General features: G+C 36.8%; 1 protein-coding gene across 4 annotated transcripts; it reads left to right on the forward strand.

Moving 5' to 3' along the window:
• LOC121974587 lies at positions 1-3,404 on the forward strand. Of its 4 annotated transcripts, none has more exons than XM_042525733.1 (4): positions 1-644; positions 1,025-1,133; positions 1,247-1,290; positions 3,114-3,404. In XM_042525733.1, exon 1 carries the CDS (start codon positions 60-62, stop codon positions 636-638), a length of 579 nt encoding a protein of 192 aa, XP_042381667.1. In that variant the 5' UTR covers positions 1-59; the 3' UTR covers positions 639-644; positions 1,025-1,133; positions 1,247-1,290; positions 3,114-3,404. The 4 variants fall into 4 exon arrangements, with proteins under 4 accessions (XP_042381667.1, XP_042381682.1, XP_042381660.1 ...); XM_042525748.1 differs by having other exon boundaries at positions 1,025-1,112; XM_042525726.1 differs by having other exon boundaries at positions 1,247-3,404.
• Positions 3,405-10,592: the final 7,188 nt, after the last annotated feature.

A 10,592-nucleotide genomic window follows, 5' to 3' on the forward strand; every position in this document is an offset into this window, starting at 1 on the left:
TTGATCAACGTTTGACGAATTAGAGAGTTGAGGCCTCTTTTGTTTTGAATTTAAAGGAAATGGCGTCGTCTTCCAAGAGATCTGGCAGACCGGTGCTCCCTTTTCGGAGATCTGTCTCTCCGGCTGGCGGCTTCGCCTCCTCGTCAGCCAGCCTCTCTGCTCCCTTCTTGCATCACCGATCGGCCTCCCCTACCCGCGTCCACCTGGCCGGTGCTGGGTCTTCCGGATCTTCCTCCGTTCGCTTCTCCCTCAACCGATCTGCCTCCCCCGGACGCTCCATCGCTGCGTCCGACAGCCGATCATCTCCCGCCCCGGCCCGGCGCACCTGCCTCTGCTCTCCTTCCACTCACCCTGGATCCTTCCGCTGCCACCTCCACAAGGGCCTCAACGGCGGCGGATCCGCGGCCGCTTCCTCGCCGTCGAACAGGCTCAATGCGCGGAGGTCCGCGATGGCGAACTCGCTGGTCCGGATCGGGGCCGTGGAGGGCGAGTGGGTGAAGCGCGCGCTCTCGGCGCTCATCCGTCCCTCCTCCCACCAACAGCGTCGGCGGGGAGCCTTCCAACCCCGCCCTAGCCGCCTCTCTCGGATGTCCAACGCTGCCGATCCTAAATCTCCGTCGTCCGATCCACCGATCTAGAATCAGGTTTGTATAAACACACCCAAAAAAAACAAAATCTCGCCTCTCTTTCCTCATCAACACCGCCAGATTCGCCGGGTCATCGGATCCCGATCGGAGCAATTATTTTGCTGTTTTCGGAAATCATTGTATCAGGGCTGGAGTTCGGCGGCCAACTGATCTCGGCCATCTGATTTGTACATACACTTATTTGGCCGGCGTTGTTACAACGCCGATGGAACAAATACCAGAATTGAACCGACAAGAACACTTTCGAGAGACATTAAAAATCATCCAATTTGTTCTAAACTAACTTACATCTACCATATCAACTAATCTTCACTAACTCATTCATTGATTGGTAATGGACTGAATGTGAGGTTGTGCTTGTGGTTTGTTGACTGCAGTAATGGGAGTAACGTTCCCTCGCTCCGTTACGTTCCCGTTGGGCTTCAAGTTTGGATTGCGTCGCCGTCAAGTTCTCATCGTTCGCCGGTACGTTCCGTCATCTGCGAGGTAAATTGTTGTTTATTTTTAAAAAATTTCCGTCATTTATAACATATTTATTTATTTTTTATGCGTGTGCCTACGCGATTTATCCTATGTTATTTTTTTTTTTTACTTTTCAGGGAATTGCCTCAGGAAGCTACTTGATTCAGTGACTCGGCCACTGGTGAGATGAATCGTAAGAATTATTTATTTAAATCATTTCGATAAATAGATAAAGGACATAAAATATGATGACTAGGTCTCAATTAAAACTATAATATTAAATCACTTTAGTATTAGAACCATTCACTTAACACAATAATCATGTAATGATTTTGAAATTCTATCAACGAATTTTAGAAAATAGAATAACTTCAAAGTTCAGAAGATAAAGTGAAAGTTTGGTAGAGGAAAACATTAGGTGAGGACAATGGACAAGTCCATGTGGAAGCCATAATTGTGGTGGGAAAATTGTTAGTGGAACTGAACCACCAAGAACCTAATTCACCTTCAAATTATTTCAACATCAAACGCATATTTAAAAACTACAAAAGTGAAACAAATAAAGAAACGTTGGGTGGGTTAGTTGGATTAGCTAAGCATCACCATTTAATATAGCACGCATATTTTACCATTACATTATTTTATTTATCATTTTAAATTTTAGTCTATAAAGGTGACGCAACAAAATTTAACATGTTATTTTTTTATCCTTTTAATTAAGAATAATGTACCTAAAAGTAACATATTGGATGTTATATTAATAAATATATCATTTTATTGTTTTCAAAGGGTCATCCCTTAGTGACAAGTGGGAATAATCACAATAGTTGAAATCATAAGGAGAACTTGTGATGGTGGAGATTGGATCTAGATGGTGAGGAAGAAGCTCCACCAGATTTTGTGATGACAAAAAGGACAGTTTGGATAATGTCTATCAACATAATATAAGCATTCCCTTTCAAATTAATTAATTATAGATATTGTTCTTATTAAAGAGTCACGGAACCAAGGTTATCATCTTGAAATATTGGTTAGTGGCTAGCAGGATCTTGTGTATCCCATGGGCTTTGACTGGAACAGTTGGCCACAGTTTATTATTAAAATTTGGGAAACCTAAAGATTTTTTCTTTTTTTTGTAAAATTTTACAAAAGAAGTATTAGAGGGAGATATAATTAATTACAATGATGAATTTATAAATTATTAAAACAATTAGAAAATGTATACCGGCCAAATTAATTAACACAACATTATGTGTATTCATCTGTTCCTTGTTTATCAAAGACAAAATTAATACAAAAGTGCGATTTGAAATAGTATTTTAGTTGGGTAAGTGTGTAGTGGGAATTGTCCCGCTTGCTATGGGTATTCAGATTATGGGGAGATCGTAGAGAAAAGAAAGAGAGAAAGGGAAGATGAGAAGTAAAACAATTTTAAAAGAAAGCGAAAATAATGATAATTCTTGCTTTTGTTCTCTTTGTCAACTCATTTTTCCATCCCATGGGCATTGCAGTTGGAAAATTTGCTACAAAGGAGGTTTATATTATATATTTCTGTGAAAGTCTCATTTATAGATAGTTATTGGATCAAAGTATAGTTAAAGAAAAAAAAACTTAATTACTAATTAATTAATATCCAAGATCTATTCTGCTCATATAAAAGAGTTATTCAAAAGATCGTACTGTAAAAGTTTCTTCCAGACTATTTGTTTCCCGATCCACTGATTACAATCATATCAAGTAGTAGCTGTGGGCAACTATAGCAATGGTTAGTGGTCGTTTTTTTTCCTGGTTTTTGATGGATGAATTTTAGAAAAAAGAAGAAATGTTGACCAATGTAACTGATGAACGAGCCACTCTCTAGAAGAGTGACAGATAAGAATCAAGCGAGGTTGAAAGGAAAATTTTGACCGGAACAAAAGAGGCTGCAATTGTCAAATTTACTTCTAAGAAGTCCTTTTAAAGTGGTCATTAATCCGAGCATCAAGTTTAAGACATTGTTTTTAGAGAAAGATGTTGGGCGTGGAAGCAAAGGCGACGGCACTGACATGGAAGATGATAGAAGTCAATTATGGCACAGGACTTTGTAAGAATCCATCTTCTCATTCTAGAAGAAAAAGGATATTTTTCACCGGCGCCTGTTTGATTTCCCGTACAGATAGTTAGGCGTAGGGTCGATCGTATGGGATAGTTATGACCGTTTGCAGAAAAAGAAAAAAGAACATTTTTCCTATTTATAAAGTGGTATTTCGAAATAGATGATAAACAATCGAAGATGATAAGAAGGATTTTAGGCAAGTTCTAGTTTTTAATAGTACTGAAAGGGTTTCTGCATTTTTTTTAAAATGAATAATAAAGGGGATCCTTTATTAACTTCTACGCTAATTTCGCCTCTACACGCTTTGTAATTTTTTTTTTAAAAATGAATTGGAATTCAAATGAAAGAATTGTGCTTTTTTATAAGATTCATTTTTTCAAAAAAAATGTAAAAATTGATATGAAATTTTTAGTGTTGTAGATTTGAATTTTTACCCTCTTGAATTCAGAAATCAAACAATTTTTTTTTTTAGAAGAGGAAGATATCACAGGCTAACCCCTAAAGTTTTAGTATATAATTTTGTTAATTAACCAAATCATGTTTTTAATTTTTAAAAATAATCTAATCACATATCTATTTTACCCTCTTCATTTACCCTTATTGATTGTGTAGCAATCAACTAGGATATAAAAAAAATTTACATAACAGATATTAAAAAAAAAAACTATTCACATTTAAAAAATCATTAAAAATGATTTTTAATATAGTGTGTTAAAATATATTGTGTTAAATGATGTTTAAGGATATAAATATAATTAGAAAAATCATATGAGCCCATAGAATCTAGTTTTATATTATTCAAATTAATTCAGAATAATATAAAATCAGGTATTATGGAATCATCTATTCTAATTATGTACACGTACTTAAATATTAATTTGAAATAATATATATATTAAGAATAATAATTTTTTCAACAATTTATCAAAAAGCGTAGGTAGAGATTTAAATTTATCAAAAGGTATATGCTACTTTGGTATTTATCAAAGAACATATTTTTTTTTAAGTGCATTTTCTATTTTATCCTCCTGATAATTTGACTTTTTCTATCATTTTCTTTTATTCATTATATTTCTCTCTCTACTCTTTTCTTCTTTTTTTTTATCAGCATAACATATGGACAACATTAGTTAATTTTTCCATAATATTTTAATATATTTGAAGAAGTAAAAATAAACAACGAATAACATATTTGAACTCCTTGCAATTTCAGAAATCCACTGGAACTAAAATAAGTACAATCGGAGCTTTCTAGGTCGATCAGTGGGTTTCGGTCAAAACCTACTGATGGACATAGAGAACTCCTATTGCACCCATTTCAGTTTCTATGGATTTCTAAAATTATAAGGAGTTCAAATATGGTGTCCATTATTTATTTTGTCTTTTCATAGATGTTAATATGCAAAATCAAAGAATCGGCAAAAAAGCTCACGTTGGGCCTGATATGGAATATATCAGGCCCACGTTGGGTCTGATATGAGTCTATATCAGGCCCAACGTGTATTTTTTTATCGATTATTTGATTTTATATATTAATATCTATAACAAGCCGAAATAAATAATGGACACCATATTTGAACTCCTTGCAACATCAGAAATCCATAGGAACTGAAATGGGTTCAATCGGAGCTCTCTAGTCCATAAGTGGGTTTTGGTCAAAACCCACTGATGGACCTAGAGAGCTCCGATTGAACCCATTTCAGTTCCTATGGATTTCTGATGTTGCAAGGAGTTCAAATTTGGTGTCTCTTATTTATTTTGACTTTTCATAGCTATTAACATGCAAAATCAAAGAATCGACAAAAAACTACACGTTGGGCCTGATATGGACTCATATCAGGCCCAACTTCCATGTTGCAAAAATTTAATCTTTTTATTGTTGTAGATTTCAGTTTCTAGTATGTTTCCTTCCGCACAGGAACATATTGGTATGTAAGATTCATATGTTTCATTCTGAATGAATTAGTAAGTTCTTGTTAAAGATTAACTAAATTGGTTACATCCTAAACTTTAAAAATGCGCTTTATTGGCCATTCTAAATACCTTCAATTTTGGTAACAAAAAAAGAGAGGGAAAATAAAGCAGAGCTTTGAAAATTTGTGAAAGGCGGTTGCTTGAATGATGTAAGGATCTGACTAACATGTAAGTTTAAACTAATTTACTATCCTCTTGTTTTGTTGGATTAAGCACAGTTAAAATCTCGAATGATTAAATTGCACCTGAACGATTAATCATCTAGTCATAACAAAAGTTAGTTATCTGTTTTGCAGTTGTCACAGTCAGAGAAATTACCACAACGACAACCTTTTCTCATAATCAATCTTTTTATTGTTTTTCATATACACAAAGCATGTATAATCTCTAAACTCAATCTGTAAAAGGTATATTGAGTATTACCGGGTCACATGTAAACCATGACTATCAGAAAAGGCTGTTGAATTTTTGCAACATGGAAGTTGGGCCTGATATAGAATCATATCAGGTCCACGTTGGGCCTGATATGATTCTATATTAGGCCCACGTTGGGCCTGATATGAGTCTATATCAGACCCAACGTGTAGTTTTTTGTCGAATCTTTGATTTTGCATGTTAACAGCTATGAAAAGTTGAAATAAATAAGAGACACCAAATTTGAATTCCTTGCAACATCAGAAATCCATAGGAACTGAAATGGGTTCAATCGGAGCTCTCTAAGTCCATTAGTGAGTTTTGACCAAAACCCACTGATGGACCTAGAGAGCTCCGATTGAACCCATTTCAGTTCCTATGGATTTCTGATGTTGCAAGGAGTTCAAATATGATGTCCATTATTTATTTCGGCTTTTAATAGATATTAATATATAAAATCAAAGAATCGATAAAAAAGCTCACGTTGGGCCTGATATCAGGCCCAACGTGGGCTTTTTTGCCGATTCTTTGATTTTGCATGTTAGCATCTATGAAAAGTCAAAATAAATAATGGACACCATATTTGAACTCTTTGTAATTTTAGAAATCTATAGAAACTTAAATGGGTACAATAGGAGTTCTCTAGGTCCATCAGTGAGTTTTGACCGAAACTCACTGATCGACCTAGAGAGCTCCGATTGCACTCATTTTAGTTCCAGTGGGTTTCTGAAATTACAAGGAGTTCAAATATGCTATTCGTTGTTTATTTTTGCTTCTTCAAATGTATTAAAATGTTATGAAAAAATTAACTAATGTTGTCCATATGTGCTGCTGATAAAAAAAGAGAAGAGAGAGAAATATAGTGAAGAAAAGAAAACGGTAGAAAAAGTCAAATTGTCAGGAGGGTAAAATAGGAAATGTACTTAAAAAAGTATGTTCTTTGATAAATACCAAAGTAGCATATGTTGGTGCGGGTAGCACTTGTAGGATCGAAAAGAATTTAGATATCTCCACAATGACATGATATTGTCCACTTTGGGCCTAAGCCCTCATGGTTTTGCTCTTGGGCTCTACCCAAAAGGCCTCATGTCAATGGAGATATCTTTCTCTTATAAACCCATGATCTTTTCCATGTGTTTTCAATATGGGACTATGTTTGCAACCTTGCAACCCTAACAATCCCCCCCTCAAACAAAGGACCATGGGCTTCCCACGTTCGATCCTTGACCCACCAGGACTTCCTGCCCCTCGGTCTACCCGACCTACTAGGACTTCCTGCCCCTCGGTTCACTCGACCTACTAGGACTTCCTTACCTAGCCGCAACTAGGACTTCCTGCCTGGTGTCTGGTCCTCTTGATCCGAACATAGGAGCTCTCACTTTCTTTGTTCGAGGTCAATATTGTACTCACATGGTTCAATCAGACCATAGCTCTTGTGCACAGTTGGCGGTTAAACCTTCTGGCAGTCCGGGCTCTGATACCAATTGTAGGATCGAAAAGAATTTAGATATCTCCACAATGACATGATATTGTCCACTTTGGGCCTAAGCCCTCATGGTTTTGCTCTTGGGCTCTACCCAAAAGGCCTCATGTCAATGGAGATATCTTTCTCTTATAAACCCATGATCTTTTCCATGTGTTTTCAATATGGGACTATGTTTGCAACCTTGCAACCCTAACAGCACTAACGGTTTAACCCAGGTTTTGATGAATGACAAATAGGTTAAGTTAGTTTTGTTGTTGTCTGACACTTTGATCGAGTGTGCAGGAGAAGTCCAGCTAGGTCGACGGGCTGACCGGATAGCTGGCGAGAAGTCAAAGCGGGTCGACGGGCTGACCGGACGCTTGGCGAGAAGTCCAGCTAGGTCGACGGGCTGACCGAATAGCTGGCGAGAAGTCCAAGCGGGTCGACGGGCTGACCGGACGCTTGGCGAGAAGTCCAGACGGGTCGACGGGCTGACCGGACGTCTGGCAGGTAAGTGAGGTAAGTCACTGGAGGGGAGTGACTGTGAGGACGCGTTCCCGGGAAGGGGACATTAGGCGTCGATCCGGCTTAGATCCATTTCGGATGTCTAAGTCGAGATCGTGACTAGATTCCGGTCTCGGAAAGACGGAATCTAAGTCATACTCTTTTTTATCCATCTGTTGAACTTTAACTGTGCTAACAATCTGTTTTACAGGATACATATTTGCTTCGGACTAACTTTGTTTTGTAGGAAAAGGGAATTTTCTGAAACAAGGTGGTCCGAGCGCCCGGAGGTCCGGGCGCCCGGAAGGCGAATTCTATCCAGCCGAGTCGTCGCCACGTGGAGCATCATGGTTTGTGCAGCTACGTCACATTCCAGGCGCCCGGAACAACATATAAAAGAAGCCCCAGACAGGAGCTTCAGATCAATAAAATCAATCAAGCTGAGAACTCTTCTACTGCTGGTCTTGCTGCTCGACGTTCAGTGCGACGCCAACAAAGCTCCGACACTACGCTCCGCTCTTTTCCCTTTGTGTCGGTATTTGTTTTTCAGTTTTCATTAGCATTCCCTGTACGGTTCTTTTGTAATCATTATTCCGAATTGCTAGTGATTGCCCAACGAAAGTGGTCAAGGACCACGGGCCTTCGAGTAGGAGTCGTCACAAGCTCCGAACGAAGTAAAACCATTGTGTCTATTTTACTTTTCCGCTGCGTTTAAACTCTTGTTTTTTGAATCGATATTCATCCCCCCCTCTATCGAATCTAACGGTCCTACAGCATACGCTTTTTGGTAAATTTAAATTTCTACCTACGTCTTTTGGTAAATTGCTGTAACTTTTTTAATAAGAATTAATTTTTTTTGAACATATTCATATTAAATCATCACTGTTTTTAAAATATAGTATGTCAAATTAATATATGAGGGTATGGATATAATCAGGAAAATTAGTTGAACACATAGAATTTGATTCCATATTATTCTGAGGTCTTTAGGATCATCTATTGATTTTGTTCAAAATTGATCATTGATAAACCTAGAGAGCTTGAAATGACATGTAATGATTGTTTACTTTTTCTAATTATATTTATGCCCTTAAATATTAATTTGACACATTATATCAAGTGTAGTTATTTTTTAAATTTTAAATTGGATATTTTAATCAATTGTCATATTGTAGCAATTGATTTGGATTATTATTCATCTACTCACATAGTACAACCTCAAATCAATTATGATAGTGTAGCAATCGATTCAAAGTAAGTTTTCTTATTAATTCATATTTAAAAAATAATTCCTCTCAATATATTATTTTAAATTAATGTTTGAGGTCTTCGGATCAAAACTTGACGTATCCGAACATATCTTCCCTTATGTCTTGCCACCTATACTAATGGTTAGTAGTCATCCGTTATTTACTTTTTCCATGTTGGCCTAGGGACGAGTTTTGTGGAGACGCTGGAGGTGAGCAAATCGTCTTTTACCACATAAATTGATGTTTGAAAGTATGAATATAATCAGAAGAACTATAAAAATACATCAGATCTGATTTCATATCATTATGAAATTTATAGATTCATCAATCAATTTTGATCGGTTATGGATCTAGAAAATTTGGAATAACATGAAATTAGATTATACGTATTCATCTAATAACAATAATTTTTGTGATACGAATAAGTCTTTTGAAAAAAATCTATCCATTTAAAATAATTTCCTAATCATTGCTTAGGAAACATGAGGAGGGGTAAATTGAATATAGGGTATGTAATTTAGTCATTTTAAAAATTGGGTATATGATTTGTGTAATTCATAAAGTTACCTATGTTACGTATGTGGTTCGGTATAAAAACTCTTTTAGAAAACAGGACTTTCAAATTTTACAAAATAAAAAACCATCTTTAGTTGGCCAAGGCTATGAACCCAAACTACACCTGAACGTGCCGGAGTAACAAGCATTTGGGCTGAATAGTTTGAGATGGGCCGATACAGGTGGTGGCATAAGACAATTGATGGACTGCCTAATTTAAATAATAAGTGAATCGAAAGGACCATAAGGCCTATAATTAATGGTGCTTACATAGATGTTTACTTCAATAGGCGTTGAAATTAATTTTTAATAGGCTATAATCTCCTTCATGCAACGAACTGTGGATAAAATATTTCTCATAATTTATCTAAATATATCTCATGAGGATAAATAATATCACATTTTGCTCTGCTCTATTAAGTTAGTCAAAATGCTACTTCACAGACGGCCCATTAACGCCCATGAAATAGGACACTGCAATTTAATGGGCTAGGTAGGGCCCATAATAAGCTATACGGGCCAATTAATGGGCATTAAAACGCCAATAAAATTATACGCTGTCAATATCTCGACGGGCCGGACCAAGCCCACCATAAGCTATATGGCCCCAAACAAAGTCCGTAGGCAAGCATTTGATGAGGCGGATGTATCCGAGAATTAATTAATAGGCTAGCTAACGAATACAGCAGGTTGTGGCCCATGAATCATATGGAATTATGGATCGGGGTTTGGATAGCCAATCAGCCAGCTATCGCTTTATAGGCCGCCACAGCAGTCCTGTTGCCGATATGAAAATATCCAGGTCAAAACGTAGTTAACTAACAGCTAAATAAACTAAGAACTTTAGAATCTCATCACATTAGCTTTGAACTAAATTTTATATCCTAATATTACAAATTCTAGTGTTATTTTACCTTGATAAATTTTCATTGTTTGTAGGCTTGGTGTAAATTAGTGCCCACATTAACTTTACCGGAAAAATATGAAGCCTGGGTCCAAAACCTTTAGAAAAAAGTGAAACAACATGGCTAAAAAGGACAGATGCCAGATTTAAAACCAAAGTTACCATAAAGTGCCTTTCCATCACTTCAAAGTTGCATCTTTTACTTACCCTTCTCTTCTTCGCCTCATCATGCACTTGTGCCCATGAGTTCCCTTTCAACCTTCTTCCACAGAGACGCTAAACTACATCAGCCACATGTTAACCAAAAAACAAACGGAACACA

This window comes from Zingiber officinale, chromosome 1B (genome assembly GCF_018446385.1).
Source record: "Zingiber officinale cultivar Zhangliang chromosome 1B, Zo_v1.1, whole genome shotgun sequence".
NCBI classification, from domain to species: domain Eukaryota; kingdom Viridiplantae; phylum Streptophyta; class Magnoliopsida; order Zingiberales; family Zingiberaceae; genus Zingiber; species Zingiber officinale.